Source organism: Numida meleagris, chromosome 5 (assembly GCF_002078875.1).
Source record: "Numida meleagris isolate 19003 breed g44 Domestic line chromosome 5, NumMel1.0, whole genome shotgun sequence".
NCBI lineage: Eukaryota > Metazoa > Chordata > Aves > Galliformes > Numididae > Numida > Numida meleagris.
The window spans coordinates 634,388-661,027 of NC_034413.1; the positions used below are offsets into that span (position 1 = coordinate 634,388).

At 42.1% G+C, this 26,640-nt stretch overlaps 1 protein-coding gene across 1 annotated transcript in view; it reads right to left on the bottom strand.

The window, feature by feature from the left end:
- The window catches only part of PPP2R2D (protein phosphatase 2 regulatory subunit Bdelta), a gene marked incomplete in the record, with an annotated part of 26,660 nt that continues 699 nt past the window's right edge, over nt 680-26,640 (bottom strand). The window contains 8 exon segments of the mRNA XM_021398311.1: nt 680-2,864; nt 4,176-4,267; nt 4,352-4,521; nt 5,978-6,142; nt 7,195-7,372; nt 9,887-9,999; nt 11,398-11,563; nt 14,366-14,463. Coding sequence (XP_021253986.1) covers nt 2,585-2,864; nt 4,176-4,267; nt 4,352-4,521; nt 5,978-6,142; nt 7,195-7,372; nt 9,887-9,999; nt 11,398-11,563; nt 14,366-14,463 — 1,262 coding nt within the window.

Below are 26,640 nucleotides of genomic sequence, written 5' to 3' on the forward strand. Positions count from 1 at the left end.
ATAAGCCCCCCTCCCCAAAGCCCTACGTAACCAGGCACGAAGGACTCGCTGCATCAAAACAAGCACTTGTTTAAAACGAGCTTCAAGAATCTGGCCTGCAATTCCAGCACAACCGACTTCTCTCGCTCTGTTTATCCCCCCCAAAACCAGCTGAGGACAAGAGTCACCTCGCTGCCAGGAAACACCTGCAACGCTGCGGCTTCGCGCATCGCTTCAAGCTGCCACGCACACGCTGGGACCTTCCACGTGTCAGTGCCAAACACTGCACCCAGTGCCAGGGCAGCAGCCCCAGTGCAGCCAGCTGCTCAGGGCCCCGTGGTGCGAGCCTCAAAGCAGCACGGTAAGTCGGGGTGACCTGAAGGAGAAATCTGGAGAGCGGCAACTTACCGAACCCACCATCCATTTGCTTCTAAGCAGGATTGAATTTCGAAAACGTAATGCATCATCGGGAGCTATTGCATTGAAAGAGGATATGATGGAATCTTATTTTGTACCTTTCTCCTGACGTTCCACTTACACTTGCTGAAAAAACAGATCAGAACTAGACAGCATGAGCGTATTCACCGCATACAGACGGCCAAGGGACAAGCGCCCTGCACCAAGGGCCAGGTTCTGCTTGGTTCCTGCAGCCAAACACCTCACAGAAGGCAGAGAACGTTGTCAAAATACACAGAGCACATCCAGGTAAACATTTAAAATTTATTAAACTTTTTGGTCAAAATAATTGAACAAGTATGTACAATCCCACTGTATTAGCTCTATCACGCATTTTAGGAACAAGGTCACACGTAACCCTTTAATGACCCTGCAGTTCCATAGTTCAAGATTTGCAAATAGTGTCACAACCAATATACAGTATAAGTTTTTTTTTTCTTTTTTTTTTCTTCTTTTTTTTTTTTTTAATTTAAACTTTATTTGTAGAACCTCGAAGTTAGTTGTACTTACTAGCTTACCGTGAACAAGAGTGGCACTCTATGGACAATAATCGAGAGGGTAAGAACAGACATTTGTACGTTTGCATACGCGGATCGGATTTAGTCATCATAATACACCTTCATCTCAGTAAAAGTGGAGTGTAAACCACACTGCTTGTGTTTCTTCTGGGAAGCTCACGGGGTCTCCAGGAACGTGTAACCTGCAGGCACCTCTCACAGAGCACGGTGCCCAGCTACCTGACGCTACGGGATGAGCTGCTACAGCTTCAGGAACAGCTTCTCCCCCGTGCTAGCCCAGGGTGAAGGAAAGGTCGATGCATTTTAGGCCCCTTTGGAAAAAAAAAAAAAAGTACCTAAGGCTTTAAAAACCAAAACCAAAATGAAAACAACTAGCAAGAACAGAGTTATAACAAACTCGGTAACACCAGCTAGCAGCCTCAGTATTTCCTGACACCTCGAGGTCAGAACGTACTAAACTGTACGAAGCTGTGTTGCTGCTTGGCATAATCCAGAAACTTTTATTGCTGGCTTGAACTGCAACGTGAAATACAACATATTATGCCAAACACTTAAAATAAAGTGTATCCTCATGACAAATACTAAAAAGGTTAAAAAACATAATGCACATAAGGTATGTCTCTACCTAACATTGAGAGGCATCAGATAAACTTAATTTTCTTTTATCTTCAAAGAAGAAAATCTGCTGAACGTTTTGTTTTCCCTTCTGTGCAAGGTGGTCGCTTTCTATTAAGGCTGCGGACTTCTTTACACTAACCTCTTCCACCTCCTGCTCTGTATACAAAAGTCGTTTTACAAGAAAACCAGTGCAACTTCAACTAAAAGACACTTCCAAGGAAACTCGAAATCTCGAATTCGAAATACTACACAAAAAAGTTTTTATTAGTCTGCTAGAAATCAGTGTTCTGGGACAAACGTTGTGGGGAAAAAAAAATCCTGATGGGCAGATCCGACAATCTCAGTACATGCAATAAAAAAATTAAAAAAAGACTGAATACATACCTTCAGATTTAAAAACACGTTTTATAGTTTGTTATGTTATTAAGTGGTTTACACCGGAAGGTGTGGCTATAGATACAACTGGTGAGTAAATATTCATGGAAACCTGTCTACCAACCCAACTCAAGACCTACCTAAGTGCTCAAAGGTAAAAACACCTAAGCCTAGATACAGGCCAGAGGAGGAATGTTTACAGGCATTAAGCACAATATATGTCTTGAAAGGCCCAAATATTACAGCAGAGAGAGAGCGCAAAAGATAGAAATTACATTTTTATGACTTTTTTTGTTTTGTTTTCTTCTTGGGTGTTAAATTTTTGGTCTATAAACTGGAAAGGAAGGCTCAGACTTCAATAAATACATCTGTTTTGAGCCGTGGCCCGATTGAGCACTGTCCATCAGTTCTGCTTCTAGAGGGTTATTCTCAGAAAATTGCAGCTGATGCTCCCCAACCCCAGCGAAGGCAGAGTTACACTGGGAAAGCAAAAACCAGGCCAGGTCCTCGCCTTTACCTAAAGGGAAGTAAGTGCATCAACGTTCTTCACTGGTAGGACAACAAGGCCTTCTCTTTTACAGATAAACAACCGAACTTAACTATGCAAGAAGACAACTCTGTCCTCAAGTCAGTCACCTTTAGTTAATTTTGTCCTGGAATATATACAAATTATTGGTGGCAGCTACAGCAATGATGTTCTCCATGGGATGCCATGCTGTATGAAGAATCTTCTTGTTGAAGTCCAGACTGTCAACATTTATTTCATCTTTCTTTCTTTTACCACCTGTACACACTTTACGTGGTTTTAAGATGGCACGAGGTTTGCTGCTCTCCCTGGATGCTTCTAAAGTGATATCCCGTCGCGTGTTCCGGTCAAACATTCTGAAGAAGTTGTTGTAAGATCCAGTCATGATAGCACTGTTGATAAACAGAAGAAAGGGAAACGTCATTAGGTTTCCAGCGGTGGCATTCAGTCCCAGTCTTCCTTTCCTACCCACAAGGTGTCAGATCAGATTCACACTTGTCCTCTCACATGTATGCTTCTCCTCAGTTCTGCTGGAGATTTACTGCTGCTTCCACTCCCTCATTTTCTCTCCCAGGTGCTGCCCCTGGTCCGTGCCCCCTGCCACTGGATCTCAGCAGCAGTGCTGGGCTTTGTTCATCTTAATGGAAGCAAAGCAGCCCTTCCTATTCCTACGACATCCCTTCAACCTTTAGCACCAGAAGTTACAGAGGAAGCAAACACATTGTGAACTACTTCATTTCATCGGACTGTCACCAACACAAGTGCCTTCCTTTGCACTGTGCTCATGTTCATTATTAACTATGAAAAATTATTCTAAACAATAAAATTAACCCCTTATGTGAGTCTCTGACGCAGCCCTTCAGGAACTCTGTGCATAACATATTTAATTTTTAGAAATACCTGACTTTCAATTGCCAGTTTGTTTGTAGCTCCTGAGAAACACGCTTGAAATTGAAGCTAAGCAGCTCATTCTTTTCTATATTCAACAGTAATCTCTACCACCTGAAATTGGAAAAGCTGCTGCCCCACACGTCTGCAGTCCCATATGTTGTTTAAAATCTGAATCACCTCAGCAAAGCATTGTCAACTTATTTATCAACACACGCCACCTTCATGGCATTAAAAAATTAACGAGCAAGAGCAGGATGAGATGCTATTAACAGAAAATACATCAGACTGCATGAGGGAACGCAAAGAGAAAGGGCTCTTCCCCTTTCCAAAGGGAGGTAAGCAGAGACTGCCTGGAATTACTGGCAAGAAAGCATTTCCATTATGTGCAACAAATGTAAATCATTATCTAACACAGTTTTATCTCCAGCCTACAGAGAATGCTGAAAAGTTTTATTTTGGGAAATAATGAATGGATGTTCTTGTCAACACTTAGAAGGATCAAGCACGGCTTGAAGTGGCCAGTTTTGACTATACTGACAAACACAAGATTTCTTCCAATCCAGCAACTGGAGGATGAAAGATTGAAGTCTTCCTGGGGAGATACAAAAACCAACACCAAAACACAACCACCAACAAAATCAACTGACAAAAAAAGAAACCACGTCACAGAACACACGCCGGCACCCCTCCCCCACCAAGGGCTGATCTGAATGGAACTAACTCATCCTTACAGCTAAGCACCACTCACCACTTTGGGGACAAAACTAAATTCTAAAGCTGAGAGAAGAGCAATCCAAATCCAAACGACTCACCCATCAGAACCGTTCCAGCAGCATTCAAATTTGTCAAAGATGCAGTCATTTTCATAAAGGGAACAAAGCTTGCTGCGAAGGTACTCGTGAACCTTTTTGAAATATTGAGGTTGATATTAGAGATCGAAAGAAGTAAAAATGAAAGATGATATTTTAAAAAAACTTGAACATCGTACTTGATATGTCTCTACAGGCCTGTTCTCCATATTGAGATCCCACACTTTCACAGACAGGTAGTCTCTTGTCATCATGTAGCGACCGCTGTGGCTGAATTTTACGTCGGATATTGATGATATAATTTCTGAAAAAAATGATCTGCTGCTAGGATCTTCAGGTTCTTCAAAAACTGTAGACAGAAGACAATTATAAATGAAACCAACACCAAGTTCTACAGTTTCCAACATTTTCCAGTACTTTGACAGTAATAAGTCAAGACACTAGCTTCCTTTTTAAAATGTTACTGTTAAATTACTTTTTAAATAGTCTCCTTTAAATAATGTTACAATCCCTGGCACCTGGCAACCTGATGACCACCTCCAGCATTCTCAACTGGAGCACAGCATCAGCAATCTCTAACCCACAGGTCTTTGGGGATGAATCAGGAAAAAAGAAGTTAAAAGAAGAACAACAAAAAACCCCACATACACAAACAACCAAAAGACAGTCTATGTGTAAAAACACTAGGATGGATCTACAAATTCTCTTGAAGAACTGAAGGTGAAAATATCAGCACAAGACCTGCATGCACGACCCAAGTGCCGTGAGGATGCTATGCAGCAAGCTTTTATTTAAATCTGAGTTGTACAATGCAGAGTTCTGAGAGGAAATAATAGCATCTACACTTGAAATGCAGTAGGTATGGTTTCAGGAAGCAGCTAAAGAAATATATTACTTCATCTGAAAGTCAATCTTTGAAGTCTACATTTCAGGACACAAGCTATCCAGCACTATTTTTTCCATTTTTGAATAGACCCTCTTAGCAGGATGTTATTCAGTTAAAAAAATAAAATGCTAGTACGTTTTAATGCAACATTATGGCAAACAGATGACTTGGCACAGCATTCTACATTTCACATCGCAGAAGTCTTTCCTTTCACCAAGAAATCCTTATCTTCCCTACAGAAAGCTTACCTGCAAAAATCAGTAGGGTAGGGAACCCCCCAGGAAAAGTAATTCCAATGAATTCCCACTGCTACAGTAATAAAGAAGAAAGAAGGGGCTGGGCGCAGAGCACCAACACCGTTCATTTTGACTTCAGCAGAAAAGCCTTCCTCACCTACCAGCTTTACACATCTCAGCAAACTAAAAACCATTCACCTTTCATCCTTGGAAACTCACCTTCAAACTAAGTGCATACTTTTAAGAATATACTCTACCCTGGGTGCTGCAAGTGGTCACCCAGTAAACGGATCATCCTCAGCAGCAGCCCAGTCACTAATGCACAAAGGCAAATAAACTGCCCTGAACTGGCATTCGATAAGCAGATACCTTTCAGAAGCACCAAGACTGAGTCTGGACAGAAGACAGGTCTCACTGGTGCCAAAAGCACTTGTTCCCATCAGTTTATGATGCACAGATGGGTAAACGGGAGCAGAGTCAGATCGTCAATTGTCTCATGCTCCACTTCAGCTTGCTGATGGCCTAGAACAAGACAATTAAAACGTTCCATTCTACAAAACTACCACTCCTTACCTGGTATGGTCTTTACCGATAAGCCAAACCTGGTTAACTTATTTACAAGCAAACACCTACGCATTCTATCTAAGCAAGGAAGCCTTAAACAAGAGCACAGCCCAGCTTACATTTTGAGTGCCGGTCACAGAGGGCCGAGGAGCGCATGTCGCAGAGCCGAATGGTTCCTTTGCTGCTGCTGTACACAAACACGTTACAGTGGTGAGGGTGGAACTCCGCAGCAGTAATCACTTCAGTCAGCTCCTCCATGTTGGCAGGCTTAATATCTACAATATCTGGGAAGGTTTTGGTAAAGGCATGTAACGACTCACATGTGAATCGTTTCTGCTAAGTAACCGTCTTAAAAAACGTTAAAAACACAGCACAGAAAACTGGGGCAAACATTAGCTTCCACTGTCAGCAACCTACACGAAGTAAAGTGACCAGAGAAGATTAAAAGGGCACCTCATTGTTACCAACAACTTCAGCAGATGCTGGAGGTAACTGAAACAGGGTGGGAAGATGATCTAAGAATGTGCTGGGAAACAGAAGCCCCATCTATCTACAAAAACCGTAAGAGGCAAGAATTATTTCACATATTTTAAGTTTTATTTACATAACTTTTAAAAGGAAAAAAAAAAAGGAATAAGAGATTGTTCTTACAATGAAACTACCTCCAAACCCCCAAAATCAGCCCCCAAGAAGATTAATTAAACTCACATAGACCAATTAAGCTCACAGGTGGGAATTTCAGGTTCCTCTGGAACCTCCCTTTCAACACATCCTATCAAACCCTGTACTTCATTTACTTAAAGCCTTAGAAAACATGCATATGATTTTTAAATACATAATATTTCTGCAACATCGGTTTTGTTGCAGATTTGCCAATATAGGATGTACTATTACAGTTTTGGTCACGTTTGCAAAAAGATCCAGAAATTATTTCTACAGTTAACAATACCATTTGGTATGGAAAAATAACTGTTCTCAAGAGAAATGTTATTTTAGACAGCTCAGAGACCTTACGCTTTGGAAAGAAGTATCTGCTTTTCAAATCTTTTTGCTCTTATTTCAAGTATAGACTGAACCCCACAAAGGATGCTTCCAAAATTTAAACCACCTACTGCATTCCTGCTGGCAGCTTTCCTCCTAAAGAATGCTTGCACTTGAACATGACTGAGACCATCCTGAAAGCAGCTTTCACCACACTGAACCTCCACATTTTTAAATCCTGTACTTTAATCCCCAGATTCAAACACTGCTGTAATTAGCAAAACTAAAATAATTCTCTTCAACATCCACAACTTACGTGTGCCCTAGTGATCGCCGAAGATTAAAAAAAGGATACTAAAACTTCTATCGGTGATTTCTAAATGCCATAGGTTAATTCTTAGGTCATCTGCAGAAAGGTACGTTTCATGATCACTATTTACTGAAATAGAGTTTATATGATAAGTATGTGCATTTGCAAATATCCTTCTGGGACTTGCTTCTACCATTAGGTCCATGGGTTTCAGTATTGGCACCTGAAACACAAAAGAACAGTCAACTTGGGCATAAAATTGATTTCTGATTCAAAATAGGTGAATTAATTGTGCCCCACCTATTCCTGTTTTAATTTACTGACATCCTCCCCCTAGTTTTCCAGCAGGAATATACATTCCTACACCCACCCCTCACCATGAAGTTAAGGAACTGGGGTTGCAGCCCCCTGGGCTACGAGACACGCAATAGAACACTCTGCCTAACGACAAACACCAGCAGCAGAACTTGATTTTTAGAAAACAGGAAATCTAATTAATTCCTAAATACCTTTCAATCTGTGGAACAAGAATTGTACTAAAACAGGCTATGAATAGAGACCTGACCCTCTAACACTGACTCCTGCAGAAGTTACTTGTCCTATACAGAAGCTTTGCACTTCACCCATCAGGACAATGGTGCAGGTTTTAACGATACCTGAAGATGATCACTTGAAACGAGTGCTTAAAAATGACCACTATGTCTTAAAGAGTGCTCGGTAACACAAGTTTACAAAGAAAATCCCCAACGTGTTCACTGAGCAGTCAGGGCAATTTCAGGATCAGAAACGCTCTGTTGTCACCACTCGTTGACACAAAGCATAACATGTTTATCACAGTTAAGCAGCTCAAGCTTCTCTCTGGCTCCTTCAGCAACCTGGTCTGCCACTGGTCAGCACGAGAACAGCTTAAGCTTGCCTGTGGATGCCCTGTGCTGGACCGTATGTACTGGAACATTACCTTACATCACTCAACCATGAAAAAAGTTATGGCAATGTTCAGGGTAATTTATCTTCCTTGAACAAGAAACAAACCAAAAGTGCTGTAATTGTTTTCACTGTATTTGTATCTCACAGTCTGCTTAAATCATAAATGGTCATTATTAAAGATTAATTTATTGCTCCTTACTAGGCAATCATTCTAACTGAGCACGAGTGTCCTGGCCCTTCAGTTGTGAAATCAAGAATGCATTACTGTGAATCAGCAGGACTCGTGTTAGAAATGACACTGCATCCCCACGCAGGACGCAGCTCCAAGGTGCTGCTTCTCCTACCGGTGTACCTCACTGGAAACAAATGGAGGCTCTTCTCTAATGAAATATGGAAACAATGCCCCAGAGAGGCTAAGGTATGTATGCTCTAGCTCTCTAAACCTGGCTGTTTTACTGCGGAGGCCTAACTCCTAACTCTCTGGGAGCTTTTCCTGCCTCGGACCAGCTTTTCTCACACTGTCCATTCCATCGCTTTTTCCTGTGAGATGCTGTGTCTGACAAGGTTTGCAGCTCAGCCCAGCCTTCCTCTCCCAGAAAGGCAACAAAACTGGAAAAATCACTTTCAAAAGAGAGGTTCTTGCTTTTTGTTGCTCTCCCTCATTCAGCTTGATGATTCCTAAATATATTAGAGTATTAACACAAATGTACTCATTGAGCGCTGCAGCCAGCAGAACTGTTCAGCCATGCTCTGGACTTTCTGTGCTGCTAGATAGGTTGCCTACTCCTACAGAAATGCAAGGCTGGAAAAGCCAGAATTTCATTTCTACCTACTTCCAGCCCAGGCATTTTATGATTGGTTTCCTTGGCTTTAGACATCTTAGATGGAATACTCTGTCAGATCCTGGCTCCCACTCACTAGGCAGAGAGATGCTTTCCAAAGGAAGTAGGTAATCCTTCCCAGCATGACAATGCATTATACTCATGAATGCCTACACCTTCACTTCAACAGCCAGTTTAAGAAAAGCAAGAGGAGCAAAACAAACAGAAAAAAACCAACACAAAACCACAACAGTACAGTTCCTGCAAGCGTCAAGAGCGACACTAGATTTAGAACTAGAGAGTCTTGGTTCAATTCCTATTTATAGCAACAACAACAACGAGATCAAAAATCCCCTACCCCCATATGACTGCTTTTCTTGAGCTCATGCTTTAAATGGTCGTATGTCTGGAGCACTAACCCTGCCATTACATCACCATGACATTGGAAAAATGCCATGGCTATGGAAGTATTCATTAGGCTTCCCAAATGCCCAAACTGCCCTCTAACTACAACACCTCCCGCAGACTACCCAGCACTCTGCTTAAATGTATCAGTTCTGTTCTTGGGGGGAAAAAAAAAAAAAGAACAACATTCAATATAAAAACTGAGCTGTCAATACAAAGGCAAACTCTCCCTAAATTCACAATGGCATATGCTTTAAGCCAAACACAAGACCCTACCTGTCAGCTTCACAGGCAACTGCCAGAAAATCTCTTTTTCTACAGTTTAAATACACTGAGTTGGATAAATACTGTCTCTAAGAAAATATTTTAATCTGAAAAATTTCAATTTCAAAGCTATTTAAAATATGGAAAATTCCAAAACAGCAAGAAAAAAACAAAACAAGAACCAAGTTATCGGAAGGAAATATTTCAGCTATGGACCAAAGCATCGTTTCTATCTACACATTTCAGTTGACAACCCTGGTAACACAAAGGTAAAGAAGTACATGCAAAAAGATATTTAAAGTTGAAGAGCAGAAACGTACCCGTAGTGCTGTGATTTTGAAAGGATCCCTAAGTCTTCCATCTTCATCTTTTAAATTATAACCTTCGGCTCTCTTATCCCTTTCACTTATTTTCCATAATTTAATAGTTTTATCTAAAATCAACAAAAATTCACATCCTTGAGAATGAATCAAATTCCAAAATTAAATCCCTAAGTACGGGGGTGAGCAGAGTGCGTTACTCATCTCTCTGCATTTCTACTGCTTGCAACAGAAAGGATCCCACTGTAATCCTTCAGAGTACATAATACAAAATACAGTGCTCCCTGCACAGGCGTGAAAGACTTTGCCTTCAGCTATATTAGTTAGCAGAATCAGTGCATTAAAAAATAAACAAAAAGCATGCCCTTAGAGCGGATGGGAAATACAAAGTATCAGTAAAGGGAAGGAAAACAATAAGCAGGTTTCATTTTAACTCTAATGTGACATTCAGTTTGAAAAAGCACAAGTTTCTGTCTGAACAATAAAGCAGACAGCTTACCATTCACCTAAAGGCCCCTTTGCAAGGGACGTTCCATGTGCTGATCACCAAAATTCAGCAGTGAGCCCTGTATTACTGTCTAGGCTATTTTAAACAGACAGATGCTAAGGAAAGAAAACAATCATTGAAGGTGACACAGCTGAAAGGCTGCTCTGAGTCTAGCAAGACTTCCATCAGAATAGATTGACTTAATTTCCCAGTCCAGCAGACAGAAGCCAATCCTGCTTTTGAAGTTTTGTAGAGCAGCACATATATAAGATCATTTAAGAGCAAGGCTAAAGGAGATCCAAAGCCTTAGAACCAGTGCATATGTCAGCAAAAGCAAGGTGTGTTTTCTTCATGCACAGTTCTGCACTAGATTTACAGCTTGCTCCATGATATATCAAAATGAAACAGTCCTCATGTTCATTGCACCAATCATCTCAGTAATGCATGTGAGCACTAATAAAATAATGGAAGAAAAAAAAGTGAATGAAAATGGTATAAATATACGCCTACGGTGACTGTTATCATTTAAGCCATGAGCTCTTCAAAAGCACACATGATGTTTTGGTACCACAAAGGCAAGAAGAGTATCGAAACCACAGTGTTTCCATTTCAAATACCATTACTCAAAATTGATCTGGCATCATCAAAAACTGAATTTAAAAATTAGGATGATCAAGTTAAGTCAAATTCAGACTTCCGCTATGATTCTGCATGCTGGCAGCCCCATGATAAAGAACCCATACTAAAAAGCAGAGCAACAGGGTATGCAAACCCATGGCATGGGCAGCATACCACTAGAACACAGCTGGGCAATGAGAGCTGCTCTGCTGCTGCTAGGTTACCTCCAAGTTGGTAAGTCACTAATTGACAGTATTATAAGCAAAAAGCATGCTGCACACGACTGGAGAAGACACTGGAACCACCCCAAAACACCCCAGAGAAACCCCACAAGTGGATCATTGGTGAGACAACATTCAAATGACATATATAATAAGTACTTTTTGCAAAAAGAAAGTGTTCTTACCGTTTGTAGACAGCAGGAAATGAGCAGCATTCTGTTGTGGTAACCACCTAATTTTATTAATTTTTTCCTCGATTTCTAGACTTTTCAAGTAGTCAAACTCAGGTTCATGACTCTGAAAGGTACTGTAAACATTATATTCTCCCCTAGAATGAGGACGGCTTTTATTCTGTAAGGAAACATAACATTTCTTGAAGCTGATGTTACCCAGTTCATTAGGAATTGTACAAACAAAGTAAGGACTAGAAGCTGTCAATTAGAAAGTAAACTTGTTGCAGTGGGTCTTGCTGATGCGATATCTTTACTGTAAAATACCTTAGCAATACGCTATGTGCAGATTTTCTTTTTAAAAATATACCTTTAAATACAAATATAAATACTGGTCTACTCATATGAGAGCACTTGAAAGAGGCATGCTGCCTGCACTGCTTCTCCCAGGCACTTTCCACACAACAGGAGCAGAAAGCAGCTACATCCTAAATCCTAAACCACAGAATCCATGTGAGCAGTGTCTGCACCTCAGACTAGGAAATAGATGCTGAAGGACACTGTGCGTGCTGTAATTATAGATGATTTTTTATAAACATGACTACACAAAGATGTCCCTCTCTGGCTCATTTGAAAATACGCTATAGCCAGGAGTGGTATCAAGGCTTATCATTAAGCTTTGACAACATTCTTCATTATAAAAATCCAGAGGCTGAAATTACCACGTTTTCACCTCAGGCTTTCCACACTGCACATCACAATGCAGCACACACATTGCAAATAAAAAAAACTCTTCCCCTCACAGAACCAGGGGACAACTTCGCATTATTCTCATTTGGTAGATGCAGTACCAAGGAACAGAGATCAAAGTCACAAGTTTCTGTGGATTTGTCATATCAGATTTGAGGAAACTGTTATGGGGTTCTTGAAGTTAATATTAGATAGAGATTCCTGTCTGGATTCTACTTGCAGAGTAGCAGAGCCCAGAACTTCTGACAAAACAAACCCCCCAAAACACAGTCAGAAATCACTCGTGTTAGAGGAAATGACTCGCTTATTTCCAAAGGCAGGTAAGAAATCAGCTGCCCAGGCAACATCTGCAAAGGCAACCCTTCTTGTTCTGGTGCTTCCCTTCATTTCCATGCTTGACTGTGCATCTTTCAGAAGGTTTTCAGTTTTTGGTTTTTTTCCTCTCCCCTGCAATCTAACTAGGATGAACTTAGTTAATTCTGAGACTTCATTTTTCTCCTTGTCATCTAACTTTTAAGTATTTTAGATAGGATCCTCTCTACTTTGAGTTACCTCCATCACTTACCTAAGCACCCATGCTGTGGTCAGGCTGTCTTGTCTGGTACAAGGCACCGGTCTCACTACGTTCCAACCAAGAGTGTGAGTAACATCAGTTGCTTGGAACTGAAGTAATGCCCTATGACTCAGGGCACGATGCCCAACATTTCAGCCTGCACTCCCAACATGAAGCTTACATGAAATTTTACAACTATCTTAAGTTGTGATTACCATAGTCAAAAAAAATTAGTTTATCGGTTTTAAAATTTTAAGTTTGCAGTATTATATACTTATTTGATTTAGATTTCCCTTCCTCCTTTCCAGGAATTCTGCAGTTTTGTATGCAGCAATAGAATGAATGGGCTGTCATGCCCACCTCTTCCCCGCAGCCCACATTCTCCCAAATATTGCTGTGTGAGAAGTGTGACTTGGTTAATGCCAAGAGGAAGTGACATGACAGCTGGGTTTTGACTTACAGAACAATTGAGCACGAAACCAATAATAGTTCCACACTGAACAAGTGTCAAAAATAGATAGAGATCCTGAGCAGGTGGCCCCTTCTGACCTTGGTCTCCGTGTCTTAGTTAAGTCTATACAGCAGACTAAATGATAAATGAGCAAGGAGCCACCTAGGTGCAGCAGTGTAACATTTCAGCAGCTTTTTCAGCAACAGTGTTTTCATTTCACCACCTCTCTGAACTCTCACAGTAAAAGTGATGAACTATCTTTGGTAAAATGTTTTATGAACAGTATCACAGCGAGGATGAAACACGAAACACTGGACTGTTCATTAATTGAGCATCATTCAAATCACACAACGAAAGAAGTGGGATTCTGCTTTAAAAAAAAATCACCTCAAGATTAGTACACTTTGTGCACAAACAAGTTGAAACAAAACTCCACAATCAATTACTCTATTTCTGAACCAGGAAAAGGCTCAAATTCTCATCAGCTCTTCCAAGCAGAGGATAAACATGGGAATGTTGACTTAAGATTTCTATGTGACATGATGAGGCATGAGAACTGTTTTTCAGCAAAAGGCTTAATTTGTCAGGATTTAGCACACATCTCCAACACAAGCTTTTTCCCAGGATATAATAGCTTGGTAAGATACCTGCACTGGTGAGTGGACAGAACACAGTACAGCACTGCCACAAGTGAACAGCACTGCACAGCTGTCTGCAGAGCTGCACAGCTGGGGGGAGTGCTCTTCCCAACCTCTGAACCAGAAATGCCCACATTTTACCACTGACATCAGATGCTTGGTTCTTCCATTTTTGAATGATCACATTCTGTTGTCCTCGCAGTTTAACATGCATTTTTTTTTTCCTTACAAACTTGTTTTCTGACATTAATTCCAAAAGAAATAGAGTATGTCTTAGATCAACCGAAATGTGAGGCTTAGGGGAATGTCCAGTGGCAACTCTACTTCCATGATACTGAGCATAACATGAGATATATATGATGAATTCATTGTATTTTTGGGGCGTTTTTTTCAAAGCAGTGAGGGGCTGAAACTACTACCAAGCTGACCTACCAAGTTCAGCACGAGGTAGATATTTAGATGTATGGCTGTCTTAGGGTTTCCTGAGCAACCCATCCAGTCACTTAAACCTCACAGCATGAGCAGATGAAGTGAGACTGTGCAACACAAGAGCAGCGTAGTAACAGCACTTTTGTTTTTCATGTCACTGACCTCTTGTTCCCTTTGAAATATAACCACTCTGCCACCTTTGTCTCCTGTTGCAAGAAGATCACCAGAGTAATTAAATTCAACTGTTGAAATAATATCAGCTGTAAACAGAACAGAAATAAAATAGCACTGTAATGTGTAAAGCAAATCAAGATGTTTCAAGACTTGAAAACAAAACAAAATTACAATTTGCATTAACGCAGCAGCCCGACTACTTGATTTACATCATTAGTATCCAGAAATTGTTTCAAACCCCATCAAAATTTATTCATTTACAATTTGAAACTTTCCCTCGTTTCTCCATGTTTTAAGTTCGAGAGCCTTCAATCACCAGAGAGAAGGCTTGTTGTTTTATGACTCCAAACTGTATTCTACCCATCTCCTGTAAGCACGGGCACACGTAAGGGAGCTGGGGCTGCACAGAGCGTTCCAAAGTGAGAACCATGCCCCAAGCGTTCCATGTGCAGTATGACTTCACAGCAGCACTGCAGCTTACACTGGTCAAAGCCATGCCCAGACAGGCATGCCCTTCCCTGAGCTCACTACTGATGCAGTTAGTTCAGGAACCTGAATTGGCCAAAGGAAAAAAGAAAAAAAAAAGCCTGCCAATTTAGCCTACTGAACCAACTCCATGAAGAAGCATCAGCATTTAAACAACAAATGAGAGGCGAGGATGACAGCAGCTGAAGGAGCAGACAGTAAAATGAGAGACTGCAGGATCTCCAGGTAAGACTGCCTTAAGATCCCTTGGAACCAAACCTGGAAAAACAAGCAGTTTTTACTCCCCACTACAAGCCACAACCTTTGGAGGTGGCAGTAGAGAAATAATTACTGTTAAGCCATCTCTAAACAAGGGGAATGACAGACATGGAGCTACAGAAGTCTGTCACAGGTTTTAGGCATACAGGAACAGCAACAAAAGCTACTTACCGTAAGATTGTACGTGAACACCGTAACCATGCTGGTGCTCACTAGCCATGTAAGTATTTTGCTGTGTTATGCAGGTAGAAGAAAACTGTAAGATTTAAGTATCTGCCATCAATTAGTTCAGAGTTTGCACTTGGAGACTGGATGAAAACTACCATGGCCAACTTAGATGGCCTACATCTAAGCAGAATCACAGAACCATTTGGGTTGGTGACAACCCCCAAGCTCAGCCATCCCTCTAACTCTCAAGTCCACCACTACCCGTGTTCCTTAGGGCCACCCTCCAGGGACGCGGGCCCCACCGCTGCTCCAGGAAGAAGGTCAGAAACAGGCTGCCTATGAAGGAACTCCTCCTGACACCCAAACTCTGTCTGCTGGTACAACTTTGTCACCCGAGGAAGGAGCCCGCTGCCGTCCCACTGCAGCCTGCTGCCAGGCAGCCCTGCCTGGAGCCCCCCCGCACAGCCCAGCTCCCCAGCTGTACCGCATCTCGGCCAGCGATCTCTCCTGGCTTTTAACTATGAATCCTGCCTGAGTGAAAATTAATTCCCCCTATTCTCCTTGCCCTAATTTCGCATTTTGCAGCCAATCCCTGGTACGCAGCCATTTGCCTTCAGAATAGGCTGCACTTAAAACAAAAAACCTCAAGCGATCTTTCACTCCTCCAAACTGCTAAAATGGATTTAGAGTAATAAATAATTTCAGAAAATAGCATAGAGCGTAAGGGTTTCATTAGCACTACATGACCACTTACCTCAGAAGTTGCCTTACCATTATGAGCTCCTACTAGCACATCATCAATAAAAACTTGAGATATATATACAAGCACACCACTGAATACGTGCAGTTTCTATATACACACACACCCCTTAGGCCTTATATAGTAGAATGATGCGTTTAATTCAAAAGCTGCTTCTTGCTGTCACCATAAAGATGCACACTGTCAAGCTATACCCACACACTGGGCACGGCCATAACATTTTACACGCATTTCTCTTCACCAAAGCTCAGCACTAAAACAAGGACTAAAACGTCTGGAATTTTAAGGAATCACACAAAATCTGCCCGTTCACACACAAAGGGGCTCTCTGGCTCCTCACCAGAGCCAGACCAGGCAGCCAGCACCTTCCCTCCCAGCGCTGCACACCTCCCAGCCAACCCCGCTCACACCTTTCGCCTCAAGTTAGTCACCATAATGTGCACGTTACTTTGTGTCATCTTCATTCTTTAATTTACTTTCTCACAGCTCCGATAAGGTCATGCTGTAAGGCTGACACACTCCTTTCCTCCTCCAAAGCCTGCCATGTTTTCAGCTGTAATACGTTGCACAGCGTGCAGGCCGGGTCCCCAGGCCGGCACAGCCGCGTTGCACACACAGCGTGAGCTGGGCCACGCTCAGCTTCCTGCTCCTTTGGAACTTTTCTTTCTTTTTTTGAGAAGAAAACAAACTTAAGCAAGGCCCTTTCACAATGACATGCATACGCACGTGGCAATTACGAAAATATTTTCAAGTCAACCCATTCTTCCTGCATGAAAACTGGGGGGGAAACGATACGCACGAGGATGCAGATTCGATGTCAAAAAACCAACTCAGAACTCACAACCAAAAAAACCCAAGCCCGCCCGAAACCAACACACAAAAAACCCCTCTTTGCGTATGCTGCTAATACTACTGTTGGCCATTAACACTGATCCATGCTAATTATTTCCACAATTACATGTTTGCTTCGTGCCCGATAGAAGCCTCAATTGCCTGAATGTATAAATTACAAGCTATGACAAGCGGCTGGCTGGCTACGAGGCTGTCTAGTTACAAACACTAAATATCAGGACACAAGCAAAGAGCTCTGCGCTGCGATGACAAAGCCAGCACGCGCAGAACCAGCTGGAAGCGTCCTCTTAAACTCTACGCCAAGACTGACTCAGCGCTAGAACAAAACCATCTGAAAAGTAATTCCACCACGTGTCCAGCACGCTGCTCAAAGCATCAAAGTAACCCCTCAGTTACACAGTAGCCAAACGAACACTTCACTACCACAACACCCGAGAGCCCTCCAGCTCAGACCACTTCTATCCTCCCACACATCCGTCCCAGCAGGAAGAAATGACTCCTTAACACCTCGTTATTTCCAAGTTGTGCAAAACACTTTCCTTTATGGTTTCAGAAAAGGAACAAACTATCAATAACTTCTCAAAGGGTGTATTTTTTTACTTTAACATGCATAAAAGTCAACACAATGAGTCTGACAGCTGTTATTTACTTGCTGTGTTACCTATCCCAATGTAATCTGAAGTTCCTTTATGTCAAACATGACAAAACACAAACTGCAACTGTATGGCTTTCGGTAAAGGACAAGGAAAGAGGGTGAACAAAACAGTTCAGACAACGACGATGGCAGTGCAGAATGTCACTTTTTCCTAACTGGAGAATTAGTCTGAAGCTTTAAACCCTCACTGAAACAGGGTGGAACAAGTCTACTACAAAGATGCTCAAGAGAAATAGGTGGGGGGATGGGGAGGAGACAGCACGATAAACATCTCAAAACTACCTGAAGAAAGTTCAAGTTTTCAAGCAAAACTGAGTTTATGATTACTTCCTCTAATTTAAGAGCAGCACTAGAATTTTTTTCTTCTTTTTTCCTTTTTAAAGTACAAATTAAATCCACTTTTCCTTATAGGCAAGTTTAACTGAAATGTATTCATCTCCCTCCCATTCCATCAGTACTCTCAGCACTATACTACTACTCCAGCCTTTTCTTCACACTAACAAAGTAACTCTCAATGTAACGCACTGAAGGGAAGGAAAAATAAACTCAAGAGGTTGCCTCGTGTGCAGCATCCCAACACATTGTTCTCTTACACTGCAGACCCCTGCAGTTCTGTATGTTTTGGAAGCACGGAGGCTTGTCCAGATCTCCTCCCATGTTTCTGTGTCAGTGTGGCTAGGAGCCCCTGTCCTGGGAGCAGCCATGGAAACCTGTACTCCTGTGCACAGCCGTGAAGAAACGCAAGATGTGCAGCTTTCCTGAGACACCTGCCTGGCATTGTTTCCTTACAGCCATGAAAAACTAACGTTTGCTTTCACTTTTGGAAAGAAGTTCTAACTTAGTAATGGTCTGCCTACAGACCAGGAAACTCTCAGTTGTTTCCAAAGCCAGGCCATTAAAAGGAGCGTGGGGTCAGATCTGCTGGCAGTTGGGGTCTGATGCTGTCCAATCCTCACATCTAAAAGCACCGAGCACTTCCATGGGTACTGCACGACCTCCAAACATGCTCGAAGGCTAAAAATACCCATCTCTATAATAACACAGTGGAAACCATTCTCAGTGAATCAGGTGACTGTACCATAGGCCTTAACAGAAGTTTCAAACTTCACTATAAATACTCCATGTCTTTTATCTTCACTGCCTATCATTAACCTCTGCCACAAACCCCTGCCACAAGTGTGTTATAGTCCTGTAAAATCAGGCCTCCAGATCTTCTCATGCTGCTGCACTGGGAGTGAAGGTGGATGGGATGTCAGAGGGCAGCTTTTGTTACGCTTCTGAGAGGAGAGCAAGCTTGGGCCCACAAACAAATTCAGTCCTACAAAGGAATCACACTATGTATTGCTGACACTGATACCAACGCCTGGGCTGCTCAGACATCTGAACTGGATGCCTACACGTAGCCACCATGAACTTCTCTAAGCTGGCTGCATACTGCTACTCCTGTTAAAAACAGAAAACTTCTACTGCTCCTAAAACTGAAAGCCAAGACAATTAGCTTGTAACCCCCCTGTATACAAATGACAGTGCAGCTGCAGACCTTGCTAGGCACTAACCCTAGTGAGGCACAAGTAGCATCAACTTCTCCCATTCTTAAAAGCTGTTCAAAGACTCTTGGCAAAATCCTACTCCTCACACTTAACGGACAATCATAGAATCACAGAATCATAGAATTGCTTAGGTTGGAGAGGACCTTCAAGATCACCCAGTTCCAAACCCCAGCCATGGCAGGGCTGCCACCCACTGCATCAGGCTGCCCAGGCTCCCATCCAACCTGGCCTTGATTGCCTCCAGGGATGGGGTGCCCACAACTTCCCTGGGCAGCCTGTTCCAACGTCTCACCACCCTCTGAGTCAAAAGTCTCTTCCCAACATCTAATCTAGATCTCCCTTCTTTTAGTTTAAAGCCATCTCTCAATGTCCTGTTGCTATCAGGCCACGTAAAAAGTCACTTTCCTTCCTGTCTGCAAACTTCCTTCAGGTACTGGAAGGTGGCAGTGAGATCTCCCCGAAGCCTTCTCTTCTCCAAGCTAAACCAGCCCAGCTGCCTCAACCTTTCTTCATAGGAGAGATGCTCCAGCCCTTTGATCACCTTCGTGGCCCTCCTCTGCTCCAACAGCCCCACATCCCTCCTGTACCAAAGGCCCCAGGCTTGGAAAAGTTCACCAGATGGGGCCTCACTAGGAAGCGAAACAGTTCTATTTTCAATCACTACCTAAAAAGGAGGCTGATTCAACTTCTAAGGGATCTTAATCATTAATTTTTAGGGAAATTTAGGTAATATAGCTTCACATTCAACTTAGTGACGGAATGGCAGCAGATCTGTGTCGTGTCTTGTCCTCCCCCTGAAAAATATTTCACTACACATCTTTGTCCACAATCCGTTCTAGAGATCCAATCAACTGTTCTAGGGGACTGTGACACTGAAAGGGCTCAGGCTTTGAGAGGAAGTGACTGGACCTGGACCAAGGCCAGATGGCTGGCATGAACCATAAAGGAGATTGTAAGAGGAAACGAAACACAGGCAGAACATTTCTGTGCCTGCAACCAAGACCAAGGTGACACATCTTCTGCTGCCTCCTGTGCCCGTTATTGCAGAAAGCCTTTGGTGCAGCACCTGAAAGAAGCTGCTGGAGACATCGTATGGTCTCTCACAGTTGATGGGAATGAAACAGAGAGCACAGAAGGGGATAAGTACAGGCTACATGCTCCTAAACCAACTTGGAATCAGAAGGTGGGATGTCCCAGAGATGTGCTGAGCTGTAAGACGAGCAGAATGAGCAGGAATTTCTTTCGCAACAGGCAGTGACAATACACCAAGGTACAACTGCTGAAAGACACAGCCAGCCAGGGCTGGGCAGAGAGCGGCAAGGAATCAGCATTTCAGAGCAACTAAACCATGAATCAAGCAGATTAACAAAGGAAACAAAATGCACAGACACACTACAGAGAACAGTAATGAAATGAAAAGAAAAAAGAATAACTGTAGAGACTAGTGCTTGTTAAACTGTAAGCAATAGAAAAAAAACTTAAAAAACAAAGCCATATCTGAACTTAGCAAGTTACAGAGGCACAGTGCCTCACAAGTGATTGTTACTTGATTTACATTTATTGCTGAAGAACACTCCCTAAACATCACCATCAGTATCTACTGGCATTAAAAAGCTTTGTGGGGTGCCACGCAGTGCGACAGTATAAGGTTTAACAGTTCTTCAGCTTTGAATGGTTATAGCTATCCCAAAGGAAAAGCACAGATCTGCCAGGAAGGCTCTAACCAGCCCCTCCCCTGTCCTCCATCTGCTGAGGCAGCCAAGCACCAGCAGAGCTTTGGTCGCTGCAGGTTTCTGGTCACTGACTTCAACCCTCAGCATCTCCTCCTTCTTTCTGTAGCTTTAACTGATTTGTTTCCAGCTGCATAGAAATTCTCCATGCTATGGCTGTCAGAAAAGACAATGAAAAAGATTTCTATCACTCCTCAGTTAGGATGGCCCAGGACTGGTACAGCTGTTACTGTAATGTCTGAACTCTTCTAACATATTTCCTAGCATTGCTTCTTAGTTTAAGATTTGATAGAAATCTGATTCCTATCACTGAATTACATGGAAACAAAAGCCAGCCAAACCTTAGAGCTATCTACATTCACTTGAAATATACACAGAAGTTACTAAAAATAACCTGTTTCAGAATATGCTATTTTTAGACTCTGTGTTCAGATTTCCACTTCTATGACTGATCTGAGAATACACACAAGTGAGATGTATTAGGGGGTCAGGAGAACACACCAAGAGTGGTATAGTTTTGCTCGGACCAAGTTTCTTCCAGTTTACCTTGCACTGTTCACCTGTATCCATCAGGCTGAACCATTTTTTCTTTTGTAATACTCAAACAACTTGCAAAATGGCTTGAATTGCCTTTAAATAGCGAGCAGAATTTCACTTAGTCCGAAATAAGTCTCCTTTTTGAACTAGTTTACATCATTAAACAGATTAGAGGTCAACCAAGAGCATGTGCAGGGCACCTGAGCTGCTGCAGAGGAATCGCAGTGGCTTGGCCAGCGAGCACAGCCCATAGCTTCTTCTCAATGAACCAGACTGTAAAGGACACTACGGGTCCTGGGAGTCATATCAGACACAGGTTGAGGTGCATGTGGTTGCCTCAATGTGCGAGTATGAAGCAAGGGTGAAGCAGCAGCAAGATTAAAGAGCAGTAAAGCTGAAGTTCAGTAAGATGGAAATGAACTTTATCTTAGTGCTTGCCAAGGCCTACTATGCCTTTTCTTACAAAGGAATGAAAGCTTCTGCAGGCACACATACATGCCTCCATCATGAATCGAATTTAGATAACATGGTAAAGATAACAGAGTTAAATTCACTGTTAAGTATGTTAGTTGGCAAGATAGGTTCTCTTCTCCACACATACAAGACATTACTTGACAAGATCACTTTAATGAAGACTGAAGAGAACTTATTTTTTCCAATTTTTGTTCCTTAAATATAGTTACTCACTTGTAAATCTAGGAATCCTCACTATAAGCATTCATACTGCAAAGCCTATGAGAGAGAAGTGAGCCAATCAGATCACTAGGACCCTCCAGAAGTTCTCTGACATAACATTTCTCACGCAACACCTTATTGCATTCAGTTACTTACTCATATAATAAGATAGTGCAGCTTACTTTCCAGTGGCTTAACGCCTTGTTTTCATGGTAGGCTGATAGAGCTGGAATTCAAAAGAGTGCTTATTATTAAATACTACTGTCCGAGAACAACATTTTTAGGGAATAGTGTGTTGTGGAATAAAGGCTGAAGGTAAATTCTTGGTCCCTGGGCTGCATGAAAGAGCACGAGACAGAAGTAGAACTACCTGGAACACTCAAGACTACTTTCTCCAGAGGAAACAGCTCTATTACAAGGGCTCACGTCAAAACTGTCAGCAAAGGTATTTTCTCTGTTCACATTAAATAAGCAAAAAACCCACCACCAAAGCAATTCCCAAAGCTGACTTCATGTAACTGTACACAGAGCACTCTACACAGTACAACAAGCAGGAAAGATCAAAACCTTTGGTCACTGCAACAAGTGGTGGCTCTGCAGAGCGCTCACTGCCGTGCTTCTGGGAGCAGACAGAGCAAAGCAGGGAGGGGATCCCAAGGCAAGAGCACTGCTGCGTGCCAGCACAGACCGGGCAGAAGCGCTTAACGATTCAGGCAGAGCAGAAGAGCAGGCACGGCAAGCTGCCCCTGAAGCTCATGGCAAAACAATTCTTCAAGGAAAAACAACAACAACAACAACAGAAAACTAACAACCCCCAAACAGCTTAAGAAGCCGACTTTCTGCCCCACTGCAGCAGTAAGTGACATCTTCAGGCAGAACCAATTATTTAGGATTAAAGAAAACAACACAAATGGCTTAATGACCACTCCCTCATCTATTTTCCAATCCTTACAGAAAAAGCACCTTAGAGATAACAATCAAATTTGCCATTTACTCTGTGTGATTTTATCCAAATATCAAATAGATGTACCACTTTTGGAATATAAAAAAAATGAAGTGCAAAATCACGTTGGAACTAGCTTTAAAAACATCAAGAACAGGTCAGTTAAACTCCTGGACATTTTAAAACCATCATCTGTGAAGACAATCAAAGACCAAGAATGCTCTGAAAGCGCTTGCATCAAGACTTGAGAACTGTGGTGAGCTCTGTAGCAAGGCTCAGGAGAAGCACGGTACCTGCTGGACGGCAACGAGCCAGCGCTCAGCATGGCGCTGCTGTCAGATCCTATCTGGGTCATTTCAAACCAGCATTTTTCTTTGATCTTTAAAATGCAGATATGAACATTGCCAATGAGCAGAAAACCCAATACAACAGAACAGTAAGTCAATGATGATTTTATGTCCAATCACTACTTTTGTTTTTTGGAAGGATTGAAGTTCTGCTCATGTGACATACCCTATAAAGGTTCATCCCCAAGTTAATAAATGAGAGTTCCAAGGAGTTCTTGTCCATTACAGAAGGGCACTGCATACAGCATTCATTTGCACAACTAAGCAGTACAGCCAGCTCCTTCTAAAGAGATTTCCAATAGAACAGAACAGGTGAGGACTTATGCTTTCCTGTTGGAGTTTCATTAGCTGAAGTACTGCCTTTCGTGGAGCAGCCATACCTCAATGCTGCTTATATCTAAAACCAGGAATACACATATCTCTTACTGGCACCAAATTAAAATGGCATTTTCAGAATGGAAGAGTTCACCACAATCCAAAAAACCATACAGACTGATCTGGGGAGCAAAGAGGGGGAGAAGCTAAAAGCAAAACTCCAAGAAATCCCGGTGTCAGTAACAGGAAACCCAAGATCTCCCCAGCACACAGGTTCACGTTCCATCACAGACACTTCAAGTGCTTCCAACCTGTCACCAGCACAGCTCAATTAGGAAGATTTATAGTGAAACTATAAATATATGTATGTATATATATATATATATATATACACACGCATTCTGCTAATTAGATCCAGAAGCAGCCATTAATTATATGCAGCACATCTGTCCCAAAGGAATTTGGGAATATCTGAACCTTGTTTAAATAACTGTTTCATACTTTGCTTAACAAAACAAAGCAAACAACCTAACCCCCCCAAAACCCACCTGCAATATTCTTGAACATGCAGAACAAATAAAACCCCGAAATCTCAAAATCAATTAGGCCTCAAGCAGCATAAAATAAATAACTGAAGCCTACATTAAGACAGCTAATTTCTACCATGAAAGGTAACCCAAGAATACCAGGTTCCACAGGCAATCAGTATGGTTTTTTACAGCTGTACCTTTTACACTAACAATCAAATTACAAACACAGTTTTAGACTGTTTTATTTTTCTTCCCCAGAAAGACTGACCACGTGGCCATCCTCACTCCCAACCCTTCACTTCAGGATCTGCTTTTAATCCAGCCCTCCTCCTGGAATCTAATCAAACTTTCCTGCTTCAGAAAACTACGTATTTCCAAGACTGGTATGTTTTCTGGGCCTCTTTATACAGCCTGACCATTTCAAACACTGCTCTTCTATTTCATTTACACAGAGCATTGCACAGATTTCAGAGATTACTCGCTGAAGTTCCACACGCAGAAGACATAGGAGAAAGAGATTTTCTACACTGATGACTTAGAAAAAAATCTTGTGAATGGAGATGGCAGCTGCAAGCCTAACCACAGCAAACTGCCATACCTAGTTCTTTTATTAAGGCAGTATATTTGAGACAACTATTGAATCTAAAACGTGTTCTACAATTGCACTTCAAAAGGAAGCGCAATTCTGGTTAAGCTGCTTGACTATCAGGCATCTTAATTTCTACTACCAAATGAGCTGCTTGCAAGAACACCTAGCAAAGAAGCCTGCATTTATTGTATCAGACAGCTACTTCATGCTGTTATTTTCAGATTTCCTTTATAGAGCCAACTTTCCACAAAGCAGGGCACAAGAATTACAAAAAAGTTACGTTTCCTCCATCACAAATATTTACATGGAACTCACAGTGGTTATGGGCAGTACTTGCAGTGAGGCTACCTCAGGTCAGCCAGAGCACATTCAATACATTTAGATGTGTGTCTGGTAAAAGATGCTAGAAAAAAAAAAGGTAATTAATAGGTATTTCTATAGCCATGGCCAACAATTTAGCAATAGAATTGAATTCTCAAATTCAGTTCATTTCAGTCAAATTCAGGCAATTACTAGCAAATAAAGTGCATATAGCCTGCACTTAATTCCAATTTCAGGACAAAAACTAAGAGGAAACAAACAAAACCACAGCACAAGGCAGAATATGGACTTTTAGTCACAAAAATCTCTAAGTAGTTCTCATATTCCAGTAGGAAAACAAAACTGATACAAGCAGGTAATGAATGATTACTTATATTAACTGCCCTACGAAGAAAATTAAGATTCCTTATAAATGATCATGTAACACAATCTGCAGTCCTTGGCCCATGAAAAGCTGCATTAATGAAGGTATGTTTGGGAAAATTCAGAATAGAAGCACTGAGCATTAGCATCCCTACTTCCTCTTTGCATTTCGAGTCACTCAAAATAGAGAGCTCTCCTCCCATGAAGAGCTCAGCCTCGGTGATGCGTCTCATCAGTAACGTTAAGTTCCTCTTTGAGGAATCCTGTCATGCACTTAAATAATTAACTGGGTTTAAGACATACTGATATTTCAAAACCCAGAGCTTTCCAGCCCTGCACAAACTTGCATTGCTCAGTTGCAGGCTGGGAAGCAAGGTGCTCAGAGTTGTTTCACTCAACAGGAAGAAGTGACTTTTCGTTACGCAGACAGATGCTAAGAAAAAAAAGAACCATTCGGGAAATTCATAAAAGCCACTCAAGTACAATTTTAAAAGAATTCTGGGAACTTCAGAATGATTCTACATGGCGAAAGCACGCTTACTAAAACAAAAACAAGTGCCTGAGCTGACCCATTAGCTCCTTGAGCAGCTTAAGTCTGTTCCTCCCAGAGCAGTTATTTGAATGGAATGCCCAAACAAGTGGCATGATAAGGAAAACATCGTCTGCTTTGTTGCCCTGTAGCAGACAGTAAGAAAAAACATTTACTGCAGGCAGAACACTCCACAGCCAGACAAGACGACACTCTGGGATTGCAAGTTTTTCCACTTAACAGACATTTCAATTCATGCAGTAGAAGTCATAATAACAGCACAGAATGATGCTTCATGCACGTTTCACACCCTTTTCTAAAGGGTATCTCCAACCAGAACAGTTTCAACGCAGAAAATTTAGGAAAAGAAAAAGCACTTCCCCAATGAACCTCAGGAAAACCTTACTTCGTTTCTACACAACGCCGAGAAACACATCTTCCAGGCAAAAGGCTTTTTAATTTCTTACTCATCCCCAGCCACGCTCTGCACAGATCTCGGAGCCACAAGGCCGGGCCCTTTCTCCTCTTTAAGACCCACGGTCGCGGGCAGAGCCCCCCCCGCCGCAGGGAGCGGGCAGGGAGCGGGCAGGGAGCGGGCAGGGAGCGGGCAGGGAGCGGGCAGGGAGCGGGCAGGGAGCGGGCAGGGAGCGGGCAG